We start from the raw sequence: 12,929 nt of genomic DNA, 5'->3' as shown, positions 1-12,929 counted from the left end.
CGAACGAGAGACTTTTGAATGACCCACAACTTATTCATCACAAATGCCTTTTTTCAACAACATAAATGGTGACTACACACGTGGACCTCACCAGATGGAACAGACAGGAATCAAATCAGCTACATTTGTGGAAAGAGCCCATGGAACAGCTCAGTGTCAGTCAGAACAAGGCCGACTGTGGAACAGACCATCAACTGCTCATAAGCAAGTTAAAGGTGAAGCTGAAGAAAATTAAAACAAGTCCATAATAGCCAAACTAGGACCTTGAGTACATCCCAGCTGATCGAGAGACCACCTGAAAAACAAATCTGACACACTGAACACCAATAATGAAGGCCAGGTGAGTTATGGGATGACATGAAGGGCATCATACACGAATAAAGCAAAAGGTTATTAAAAAGACAGAAAAGGAAGAAAAGGCAAAAATGGATATCAAAAGAGACTCTGAAACTTGCTCTTGAATGGACAGTAGCTAAAGCAAAAGGAAGAAATAAAAGCTGAACAGAAGATTTCAAAGGGCAGCTCAAGAAGACAAAGTAAAGTATTATAATGAAATGTGCAAAGACCTGGAGTTAGAAAATCAAAAGGGAAGAACATGCTTGGTAGTTCTCAAGCTGAAAGAACTTAAGAAAAAATTCAAGCCTCAAGTTTCAACACTGAACGTTTCTAAGGACAAAATACTGAATGATGCTGGAAGCATCAAAGGAAGATGGAAGAACAGAGTCACTGTACCGAAAAGAACTGGTCGACGTTCAACCATTTCAGGAGGTGGCATATGATTAAGAACCGATGGTACTGAAGGAAGAAGTCTAAGCTGCACTGAAGAATTGACAGAATATCCATTGAGATGTTTCAATAAACTAAAGAAGAGCAGGAGGTGTTTAATGAAGAATTAATACATTTGAACTGTGGTGCTGGCAAAGAATTCTGAACGGACTGCTACAAGAACCAACAACTCTGTCCTGGAGAACTGTCAGAATACTCCTTGTGAGTGAGAATGGCCAGACCATCTCTCATACTTTGGTCATGTTTTCAGAAAGGACCAATCCCCGGAGAAGGATATCATGCTTGCTAAGTAGAAGGTCAGTGACAAAGGTGAAGACCCTTAACGAGATGGACTGACAGAGTGCCTGCTACGATGGCTCAAGGATGGCAGGGCCTGTGAGGCTGCAGGACCGGGCAGTGTTTTGTTCTGTTGTGCATAGGATCACCAAAAGTCGGAGCTGACCTGACAGCACCTATATAACAATATCATATAGATTCATTCAAAGGTTTCTCATGGCCCCAAAGTAAGAGTAATGACAGGAATAGCTGCCATTTTTTTCAAAGTACTCATTGTGCGTCAGGCACGGAGAAGAACCGAGGATGGTGCTGTTCTCTCAACCCAACCACAAAGCTAAAAATGGCAGAAACAAAACTCAGCCCCAGGTCTGTCTGACTCTAGGGCCCAAAGGTTTCCAACTGCCTCATGCTAACGCTTTCAGTTCCTTGACAAAGACAAGGACGCCTTGGAAAACAGTTCAACTTTTTTGCCCACTAAGTTAGAAGCTCCCAAAGGGCAGGAAGAAGGTCAGTTTCATTTACCTTCACATTCCCCAGCACCCAGGACAGGCACTGGCACGGATTTCCACTGAATGAATGAATGACTCATCCTTTGCTACACAGTGTTTGGCCAGCTGGCTGGACACACTGCTGACCCCAGGAGATGCTTATTCCAGCTGTGAAAGAGCTGGGTCTCTGAACACATCATCCCAGCCTGCCCACGCTATCTCCGGGGCCGTGAGCAGCCACAGGAGCCCTGGCGAGGCAGTGGTTGAGTGTTTGGCTGCTAAGCCAAAGGTCAGCAGTTTGAAGCCACCAGCTGCTCAGTGGGAAACAGATGTGGCACTCTGCTTCCATAAAGATGTACAGCCTTGGAAACTCTACGGGGCAGTTCCCCTCTGTCCTCTAAGGGTGCCGTGAGTCAGAATCGACTCCACAGCAGAGAGCTTGGTTTGGGCTTTGCATCCATAAAGATATACAGCCTTGGAAACCCTACAGGGCAGTTCTACTCTGTCCTCGAGGGGTGTTGAGACTGAATTGACTCAATGGGTTTTTTTGAGCAGCCACAGTAAAAACGACCCCCAGAGATTAACAGCTGGGTCTGACCAGCTCTGTCTGACACCAGTACCCCCAAAGAGTGGCCTTGGGCCAGCCAGGACGTAGCCAGGAGAAACTCAAAGGAACCCTTCTCTGCGTCTCGTGACTACTAAGCCCGGTCAGGGCAGCATGGCTGTTTATATTTAGATGGCATGTGGACAAGACAAAGGAGCTCTGCTAGCAGTACCTAAGGTATCTGACTGCGAACCAGAAGGTTAGTGGTTCAAACCTCCCAGCTACTCCGTGGAAGCAAGACTGGGCAATCTAGGCACGTCATGCCCTCCTATAGGACCCTCCTTTGCCCACTGTGTTCTCTAGCTCGTCTGCCCCCACCATGGCCACCATCCAACAACAGTAGGAAGACGGTGCCTGGTAGAGAGCAAAGGCTTTTATGACCTCATGAAGGAAGTAGGAGGGGGAGTGGCTGTGCGAAAAATGGACGCAAGGGCCAAGCCAGATTGTGTCCTCTCCTGTGATGGCAAAGCCCTCCCCATAAAAACTGAGAGCACTTGGAAAACAACACGGTTTTCTTGTAACCTGGGAGAAAAGTCTGAAGAAACTACAGCTGATGGCAGAAAAACTCAGACTGTCTGCAACTTTACAGACGGTACTTTGGTTCAATACCAGGAGTGGGATGGGAAAGAAAGCACAGTAACAAGTAAATTGCAAGATGGGAAATTAGTGGTGGAATGTGTTATGAACATGTTACCTGCACTCGGATCTATGAAAAAGCAGAATAAACGGCCCATCATCAGTTTGGATGGGAATAAGCTGTGAGAATGAACAAGCTCAGTTCAACGAGCAAACCTCATACTGCTGCTTTTTTTTTGCTTCATTACTGTGTTCAATTATTTCTATCACAAACATTTTACATGTAACTATTTCAAAGTGTTGGTTTAATTAGGATCATCCCTTTGGTTAGTAAATATATGTTTGTGCTAAAAAAAAAAAAAAAGACTGGGCAATCTACTTCCATAAAGATTTACTGCCTCGGAAGCCCAATGGGGTTGCTGAGTTGGGATCGACTCGATGGCAGTGGGTTTGGACCAAGACAAAGGGGAACTAAGAAAGCACAGTACTGCTACATGTTTGCTAAGTAAAAGCAACGTCTGTATGATTCATCAAGCCGCTACAGGGTCACTAAGAAACAGCTGAGACCTCAGCCAACTCATCTACCACAAGCTGTCACCTGACCACCAGACTCATGACTGTCCCTAGGAGCAGCCCGTGTTAGCAAAGGGGCCAAGGCTGTGGGGAACCGAAATCAACCCTCAACAGGATTCTCCAGACAGGGATGGGTCTACAGGAAGAGGCACACTGTGAACGTCTCCAGGCTGGACTCCAAGACAGAGAGAGAGGAGGCACTGAGCTCAGCGCTCCGGCACACAGGGCTCCGGCACACAGGGCTCCGGCACACAGGGCAGGCAGTCCCTGTCTCGCCACCAGGTTACATTCCAATGACTCCACTGCAAGTCAGTTCTGACCCACGTCAAATACCTCACTTATTTTTTTAGTTTTATTATTGCCTTTTGTTATCAGTATCTCTATAAATCTGATCTTTATTTGTCTTTGGGGGCTGGAAACATTACAGATCTATCTTACAGATGTATTCTACATTATATGTAGTTTGTGCAATACTAAAACGTACCAAAATAACCAGATGATCATTGAGTGCTGTGTAGCAAAGGATGAGTCATTCATTCATTCAGTGGAAATCCGTGCCAGTGCCTGTCCTGGGTGCTGGGGAATGTGAAGGTAAATGAAACTGACCTTCTTCCTGCCCTTTGGGAACTTGAATACATTTTAAGTCAAGAATACCTGTACGTAAATACGCTGTCATCCAGGCCTCTCCAGAGAGCCAAGGGAGGCATGCGGGAACGGGGAGGAGAGCCACGACGCCTGGGAGCGCGTCCAGAAAGAAGAACAGCACTGACCGAGCACTTGATTTTAACTAAGCTACAGCCCCCCCTGGCAGCACTACCAGAGCTAGAATCAAGAAGCCAAGAGGAACAAAAGTGCGGCTTTTAATAGCTCAAAACTGGCAACACCCTAGAATGTACATGAACAGGAAACTGGTTAAGTCAGTTACAGTACACTCAGATAACGGGGCACGCGGGGCTTTCCAGTGACAAGAACGAGGCGGCTGGATGTGCAGTAACGTGGAACAGTGATCAAAATACTCCAAGTGGGTAGAAAGCTGCAGAGACGACTTCCACTCACATTTCTGAAGCGTGAGCTTCTGCTAACAGCTCCCTGACGCTCCTCTGGGGGAAGCACCCCTTCTCAATTTGGGGTCTCAGATTTGGCTGGGACCCCTCCATCATCCTCTGGACCTAGGAATGGGCACTCCACCCACCCACAGGCTTGGCACTCTGCCTACATCACCTTCCCGGCTAAGATGGAGCCAGAACCCAAGCTGGACCAAGAGCCAGGAAAGCCATTACTTTTGCTGAAATCAATGGGAAAGAGGGATTCTTTCTGCTGAGATCGCAGAAGGGGCAGAGCAAAATGGAGACAACTGAAGAAATGAATCCTGGTGACATCATGAGACTTTGGATTGAGCCAGGGAGCTCTGCTGGCACAGTGCCTACGGCATCTGACTGCTAACCAGAAGGCTAGAGGTTCAAACCCACCAGCCACTCCTCAGAAGGAAAACAAACTCACTGCCACTGAGTCAAATCCAACTCATAGCGATCCCTCCTTGGGTTTACGAGGAGGTATCTCTATGGAAGTAGATTGCCCAGTCTGCCTTCCGAGGAGGGGCTGGTGAGTGTGAACCGCCAGCCTTCTGGTTAGCAGTCAAATGAAGACTAGGCAATCTACTTCCGAAGAGATACTGCCTCGGATTAACACAAAGAGTGGTCACTATGAGTTGGAGTTGAGTCGATGGCAGTGAGAAAAGAAGTGAGTCCTACCCTGGGCCTTTCTTTTTCATGAAGCCAATGTGTTAGTTTTTGGTCACTTGCAACTAAAGGGCTAATGATAAATAATAATAACTACCACTTATCTGGTGGCACAGGGGTTAAAGCACTTATCTGCTAACCAAAAGGTCTGCAGTTTGAAATATCAGCCACTCCATGGGAGAAAGATGAGACAGTCAGCTTCCGTAAAGATTACAGACTTGGAAACCCTATGGGGCAGATCTACTCTGAGCTCTAGGGGCACTGTGAGTCGGAATCAACTCCACGTCAGCGGGTTTCACTGGGGACTGCAATCAACTTGACAGCAGTGCATTTCACTGGTGACTTGCCTGGCACCAGGCTTCAGGCGCATAAACTCTTTGGATCTGCATGTCCAGCCAGCAGGCGGGAGGCGGGAGGCCCACGATTCCCGTTTTAGACTCCGCTGCCTTGCTTTTGAGGCCAGATCTGCCAGGACCTGGCTCAGACCTTCCTCAGCACCCCCTAGGTTTATGTCCCCCTCCATCTAACCTAGACATGTGGTGAGTGCCTTCACCTACGCTCCTGTCCTGGCCACACCTTTGCCCGTCCTTCACCCCTGCACTCCACCCCCGCAAATCTGGTTGGAAACACTTCACCTCTGCTCCTACCAGGAGGAGGGAGGGAAAGCCCAACCATGAAGACAGCCAACACGACGTCCCATCAACATGACCCAGTCCCAATGCGACAGATCTCAAGAGTGGGGAGGTGATTGTGCCCTCCCCTCTGGGGGACACTGAGCAACCACTGGGGACATTTTTTGAGACTTTTTTTAAGAAGCTCTGGTGATGCAGTGCCTAAGGCTTCTGACTACTAACTAGAAGGCTGGCGGTTCAAACCCGCCAGCCACTCCACAGAAGCAAGATGGGGCAAGGTACTTCAGTAAAGATTTACCACCCTGGAAACCCAATGGGGATCACTATGAGTTGGAATCAACTCACTGGCAGCAGGTTTGGTTTTTAGTTGGAGATATTTTTGGTTGTCATGACTGGGGAGGGGTGTGTGTGACTGGTATGTAGTGGGAAGAGGCTACTAGATTCTACAGAATGCTACTAAACACCCTGTCCCACACAGGACGGCCTCCCACAAATAACTGTCAGGCCCAAAGCATCAACAGCACCAAGCTTAAGAACTGTTTTGAGAGTGTCCGGGGGGCTTCCTTGTGTTTCTCTCACCGGCCATCTCCAAATTTTCGCCACCTTCCTCAAATGCCCTATTCCTCCCCTCCCTAACCGCCAGCAGGCTGCCTCTGAGGTGGTAGTGGTGGTGTGGGGGCGGGGGGCACCCACAAACTTGCTTGTGCAATCAACTCTATCTCCTTCCCCCAACCTTCAGAAAACACACGGTGCCCTTCCTCTCTGTGAACCCATCATGCCTCTCCGCTCAGGATCTCACCTCCTGCAGTACCTTTAGGCCCAACTCTAGCCTCTCCTGCCCTTAATCAGAAAGGCTCACAATCCCCCAGCTCTCTAAGGTCCCTTGACTCTGCAATCCCCTCGAGTTATCTGCCCTCTCCCCTCTCTTCCACATCCAGCACCATGAAAATAAAACTGAGAGACCAGTGGCCATATCTTCCTAACAGCTGAATTCTGTATGACATGCACCAGCCTGACTTTGTATTTCAAAGCACTTGGCAACTTGTGAAAACTCAGATTTCACACCAATGCAGGTGTCACCAAAGACACATGGAAAAAATTACTTCAAGGGGGTAGTGGACCATATGAACCTCAGCCTATAAGACCATGAGACCAGAAGAATTAGATGGTGCCCAGCTACCAGTGCCAACCACTCAGAAAGGGATCAGTACATGACATGCTGGACAGAAAGGGAGAACAATCTGGAACACAACTCAAAATCATAAGAAAGACCAGGTTCACTGGAATGATAGAGTCTGGTAAGACCCCCAAGACTATGGCCCCTAGTTTCCCTTCAGGTCTGGAATTGAACTCACTCCCATGGCTTCTAGCCAAACAATAGACAGGCATATGGGGTGAACATTTACATCAGGTAGATACACTCCTCAGAACAATCAATCATGTGAGAACAGAAGGGCAGTATTTGCACAGGGAGATAGTTCAGAGGGCAGGAATGAACAGGAAAGGACATAGGGAACAGGTGACTACGGGGTGGGAATGGGAAGAGAGCTGTTATATTGTGGGGAATTGTAGTCAATGTCATGAAACAAAATGTCTATCAACTGCTGCTTGCTCTGCAACTTTCACTGTAACCACAACTAACAGAGAAAGAAATGCAAGTATCTACCACTCCCTGAAGAGCTGGAAGATCTCGCAACTTTGGGCCCACCTCACCCCCAAAACGCTGAAGCCTTCCTCTCAGTGGGATGAGTTCTGTCCCTGCGCAGGCAGAGCTCCGGGTCCGCTCTATCTCCTCCACCCGGGTCAGCTCACCCGGCCCACTGATTCAGAGTTTTTTGGCAACTCAATTCAAAACCTACTCTTCTCCACAACCTCCTAATCGCAATCTCCTAAATCAACTACCTTCTGTCCTCACCGCTAACAAAAAAGCCACTGCCATCGAGCTGATTCCGACTCACAGAGACCCTTCAGGACAGAAGAACTGCCCCAGAAGGTAACCAGGGCTATAAATCTTTACTGAAGCAGAATGCCTCATCTTTCTTCCAAGAAGCAGCTGGTGGGTTTGAACCACTGACCTTTCTGGCCAACAGCTGAATGCTTTACCCACTATGCCACCAGAGTCCCTTCTACTAACTTTAAGATACCTCAATAATGACATTTCAGCTGCCAAAGTCAGGCTTTCCTTATCCCTCCTCATTGAACTCCATTCTTGGCAGCAGAACTAACCACCAATACCCTTCCTTGCGTTATCTGTGCTTCTCCCCTCTCCCAGCTCCTCCACCTGTGTGCCCCACCCTCCGTCTTCAGGCTCCTCCACTGCCTGTCCCTAAAACATTGGGGTTCCCATGTTCCATCTCCAAACCTCTGCTGTTCTTAATACACACACCCTCCCTAGTGAAGCACACTGCCAACAAGCCACTGACTCCCAAACTCTGGCTTGGGCTCTCACCATCTTGGAGCTAACCAACTGCCTAAAGAGCACCTTTTTTAAAAAAAATAGTATTTTACTATGTTTCTGGTGAAGGTTTACACAGCAGCTTAGGTTCCCACTCAACAATTTCTACACAGGTTGTTCGGTGACACTGGTCACATTCTTCACAATGCGTGAATACTTCATTATTTCCATTCAGGTTGTTCCAATTCCATTCATCTAGTTTCCCTGCCCCCTTACATGCTCATCTTTGGTTTAAAGTAATTGCTGACCATTTGGTCACATACAGATAATTTTTTTAAACTTTTTATTGTGCTTTGGATGAAAATTTACAGAGCATATTGGTTTTCCACCAACAATTCATACACATTTTGTTTTATAACACTGACTGCAATCTCCAGTGTAACAGCACTCTTCCCACTTCCTGTTTCCATTCGTCCTTTCTTTCCTATCCCCCCTTGCCTTCTGATCTCGTATGGTTGGCTGTTCTAAGGAGTGCATACCTCCCTGGTGTTACTGTTCACCTCACAGGCCTATCCTTTGGCTGAAAGCTGAGGCACAGGGGGGAGTTCAGGTCTAGGCCTGAAGAGTGTCTAAGGGCACAGAGAGGTGACATTTCAAAGAAGCACAGTACTTATGGGCGATAGTCATTCATTTTTGAGCCAATTTCTTATTTAGCAACAAGGTGACCTAAGAGTTAGTTCTTTTTGACGGTACCACAAGCTCCTCAAACTCAACAACTCATCCTCTTCCTTCCTAAACCAGCTCCTCCTCCCAGGTGAGGCATCTGTAACTAACCAATCACCTGAACCTGAAACCTAGACTTCACCCTAGATTCTACTCTCGCGCCTCCATTCCAATACATCAAGGCTGTGGATTCAGCCTGATAGTTATTTCTGGTGGGCGTCGCCTGCTCTTCATGTCCAGTCCAACTTCTGCCCCTCAAAACTACCAAAATAGCTTTTCCCCTCCACTCCCTGCCTAGGGCCTCACCAGCCTACCCAATTCAGCTCCCACATGGGGGCTAATGATAACGCTTCTAGCAGACATACTGATTACAAGTTCTTTGGTGAAAAACTCCCCCCAAAGCCCATCATCAGTGAATAAAAGAAGGTTGGGCAATCTACTTCCATAGTGATACAGCCTTGGAAACCCAAGGAGGGGTCGCTATGAGTCAGGTCTGACTCGACGGCAAATAACTACAGCAGCATACAAGACCCCGACGATCTTGCCCCCTGTGGTAGCTAAGGTTGTGTGTCAACTTGGCTGGGCCTGGTTTTGAGTGGCTGGGCAGCTGGATGTGGTTATTGCCCATGATGAGAGCTGTAATCAACTGCATGGTGGAATCTACTGGAGCAGCTGAGTAGCTGCCTTAGGGCTGTGGTCTGCTTCCAGCCTGTAAGAAGCAAGTCTGAGAAAGGTCTCTGAATTTTTGGTACACGTGGACCCTGCATGTAGCCGAGTCTTCATCTCCTTGGCCTGCCATGTTGTCTGTTGATCTTGGGACTGTTAATGAACTTGAATAAGTGGCCTGTGGTGCCGTCTGATAATCTTGGGACTGTGCCTCTTTATTTGTTGATCTTGGGTTTGCCAGCCTCAGCAGCCAGCAGCTGCCTGCGTTAAGAAAAGCCTCCAGCTTCAGTGGGCTAGGAGCAAGGGGCAGAGCTGAAGCCCAAGACGGAGGGGCTTTCACCCAGCCCCGAGAGCCTGGCACTTTAAACTCGGACTTCCAGCCTCCTAAACTGTAAGAGAAGAAACTCCTGTTGGTTCAAACCATTCATCTGTGGTATTGTTAGAGCAGCAGTAGGTAACCAAAACACCCCCATTATCTGCCAGCCTCATTTCCAAATTCTCTGCTCTTTAGACTTTGCACTCCAACAACACTTACCTACTTGTTGCCACAAAAACGTTCTGCACTGTCTTGTCCCCCAGCTTTTGCCTAAGCAGTGAGTGGTCCAGGCCTTGCGGAATGCTACGGGTTGCATTGTTGTCTCAAATGCTAGGTCTGCTGTGACATCCCCCAGGTAAACAAACCAACACCTACCACACGTGGAACAGAACCCTCTCCCCCATTCTGGTTTAGTTATAACAAGGTCTTTATACCCGCTAAAAAAATCTTTTGAGGGCGAAGCCTCTGTGTTAGCCATCTCCGTAGCCCCAGCACCGAAAACAGAGCCAGACACACCAATAACTAGCAAGGCAAGGGCCATATTCTTCATACTCTGTGAACCTCAATTCCTCGGCCGTAAAACGAGGGCAGGAATAGCCCTTACCCCGGAAGTGGTCCTGAAGCTTACAAGGTACATAAGACGTCTGGCCAGAGTAAACACCTACAAAAGGTATAAACGGACTGTTTTGGGGGCAGGCAGGCAGAGACCTTTCTCAACTCCAAATAGATTCTAAGAGGCTGCGTGACGTCTTGCACGCTGAGCCTTCTCCAGCGGGGACAATAATAGAAGGTATCACTGGGGCTACTAATGAGGGTTAGCAATGGCTGGGATGCTTTCACACAACACAGAAGAAAAAGCACAAAGAAAAGCTCACTAAACGTTAACGATTAGAGCCGTAATGATGAGAATGTTTGGTACTTAAAAAAGGGGGGCAGGAGTGGTCCGCGGGGGAGGGGAGCAGATCCCAGGCCCCAGGTCTGCAGCGCCGGCCGAGCCTTGGGGCTGCTCTCGGGGACCTCGGGTGGCCCTCCCACCCGCGCCGGACTCCAGTCCCCCGCCCCGGCCCCGGCCCGTCCGCACGCCTCTTAAGAAAGGTGCAGGGAGGCGGGAAGCGAGGCCCACCCGGGATGGGGCGGCCCCGGCTACTCACTGAGCCACAGCTCCAGTGCCGCCGCCTGCCCCGGGGACCCCTCGGCAAACTCAGTCCCCTCCGCCGGTTTGGACCCCGCTGCCACCACAGTCGCTGCCATCGACCCAGCGCCGCTGCTGTGGCCACAGGCGCCCCGGACCCCTGTAGCAGCTGCCGCCGCCGCGGCCTGGCGCGCTCCGGGGACGCAAACCAGGGAGGCGCGGGTCGGCACGTGACGGGTCAGCCTCCGCGCAGGCCCGGGAGGGGGCGTGTCCTCCAAGGGATCCGCCCCCGCGCGCCTGGGCGGCTGGTGCGCTCTGCTTCTTCAATCCCGGGCCACGGGCAGAGCCGAGCCAGCTAAGGTCCGAAGGCATGGCACCTCTCTTGCTGTGGAGATAGGGTCGCCAGATGAAATACAGGACGCCCACTTCAATCTGAATTTCAGATTAGCAACGAATACTTTTTTAGCGTAAGTATCTCTTATTAAAAGAGCCCTGGTGGCGCAGTGGCTAAAGCACTTAGCTGCGAACCAAAAGGTGCTGGGGGCTTGGGGGGCGGCGGGGGGAGGTGTGGCAGTCGCCTTCCATAAAGATTAGGGCTTTGGAAACCCTGTGGGGCAGTTCTGTGAGTCGGACTCCATGGCAACAGGTTTTATTCTTTATGTCAAAATTCATTTGAAAGAAAATGTCAAATAAGAGCAAATTTAGGTGGAATAAACCCAAACCCAAACCCACTGCTCTGGAGTCAGTTCACCCCACAGACTTTCAAAGGCTGTAAATCTTTACAGAAGGAGAATGCGTCTTTATCCCGAAGAGCAGCTGGTGGCTTCAGACTGCAGACCTATGTTTAGCAATGGAGTGTTTTAACCATTGCCACCAGGGCTCCTCTACATGGAAAAGTGGAAAGGAATGTACAAATGTGCCTTTCCACCCTTGGGGAGGGCTGTCCCTCCAGCTCACAGAATTCATTAATTAATCTGAAATTGAGATAAATGTGGGCACCTTGTATTTTATCTGGCGACCCTATTTCCAGAGCAAGAGCAGTCACGTGTCTATACAGTGGAATTATTTTGCTTTGCTATCAGTTATCCACAACCTACAAGTTTGCAGGATATCTCAAAGGCAATGAGAGACTAGGAACTGGAAGAGTATGCTGTCTAGACAAATGAGTTTTCCATTGAGGCACTAATCCTCTGTACAGTCTGTTACCTGTTTCATCCCACTGGGCAATCTACTTCTATAGAGAAACCCTCAGAAACCCAAGGAGGGGTCGCTATTAGTCGGATCGACTCCACGGCAGTGAGTGTAGTTTTTGTTTCGTACAAAAGCAGGGACTTTGGTTTGTACACTTCCATATCGCAGGTCCCTAGAATAATGCTTGCATACCAACAGACAGATGAACCGTGGAAACAGTAAGAGGTGGGTGTGGGAGCTGCGGAGGCACAGGGGTTAACGACCTTGGCTGCTAACTGAAAGGTCTGCAGACAAGCGGTTCTGTGTAGGGCAGTCTGCTTCCCATGACAGTGGATTATGGGACTTAAGATGCCATCTCTACCCTAAATAGATACACAATCTAAGTTAAAAAGTACCTCTGCTGTGCCATTTCAAGTCTAAAATGAATAGAGCACACAAATTCCCATCTGAGGCATTCCTGCTCATAACTCCCCTCTAGAAGGAAGACAGAGCATACTGGCCCTGCAAGACCAGCAGGGCACAGCGCTAAGGAAGCCAACCCACCTCCTCTCATCCTATTTACCACAACCTCCAGGGTTAGCCAATACCGGCCTAGGTCTTTAAATGCCTCAAGCATCTTAACATCTCTGCCTCTGGATGGAGTTTACCACCATGTTCTGTACATGCAATATATGGAGAGGGAGCTCTGATAGCATAGTGCCTAAGGTACTTGACTGCTAACCAGAAGGCTGGCAGTTCAAATCCACCAGCCACTCCTCGGAAGGAAGATGGGGCAATCTACTTCCATAGTGATACTGCCTCAGAAACTCAAGGAGGGGTCACTATGAGTCGG

The 12,929-nt window shown here is 49.0% G+C and overlaps 1 protein-coding gene across 1 annotated transcript in view; it reads right to left on the bottom strand.

The window, feature by feature from the left end:
• GGA2 (golgi associated, gamma adaptin ear containing, ARF binding protein 2) overlaps positions 1–11,025 on the bottom strand; it is a 49,191-nt gene extending 38,166 nt beyond the window's left edge. The window contains exon 1 of the mRNA XM_042782576.1: positions 10,926–11,025. Within this exon, the coding sequence (XP_042638510.1) occupies positions 10,926–11,025 (100 nt within the window). The remainder of the gene's footprint in view (positions 1–10,925) is intronic.
• Positions 11,026–12,929: the final 1,904 nt, after the last annotated feature.

This window comes from Orycteropus afer, unplaced genomic scaffold (assembly GCF_000298275.1).
Source record: "Orycteropus afer afer isolate SDZICR_OR568_19922 unplaced genomic scaffold, OryAfe1.0 scaffold00376, whole genome shotgun sequence".
NCBI classification, from domain to species: domain Eukaryota; kingdom Metazoa; phylum Chordata; class Mammalia; order Tubulidentata; family Orycteropodidae; genus Orycteropus; species Orycteropus afer.
Note: the sequence above shows the minus strand (reverse complement) of the source record. Positions and strands in the feature narration are given on the sequence as shown.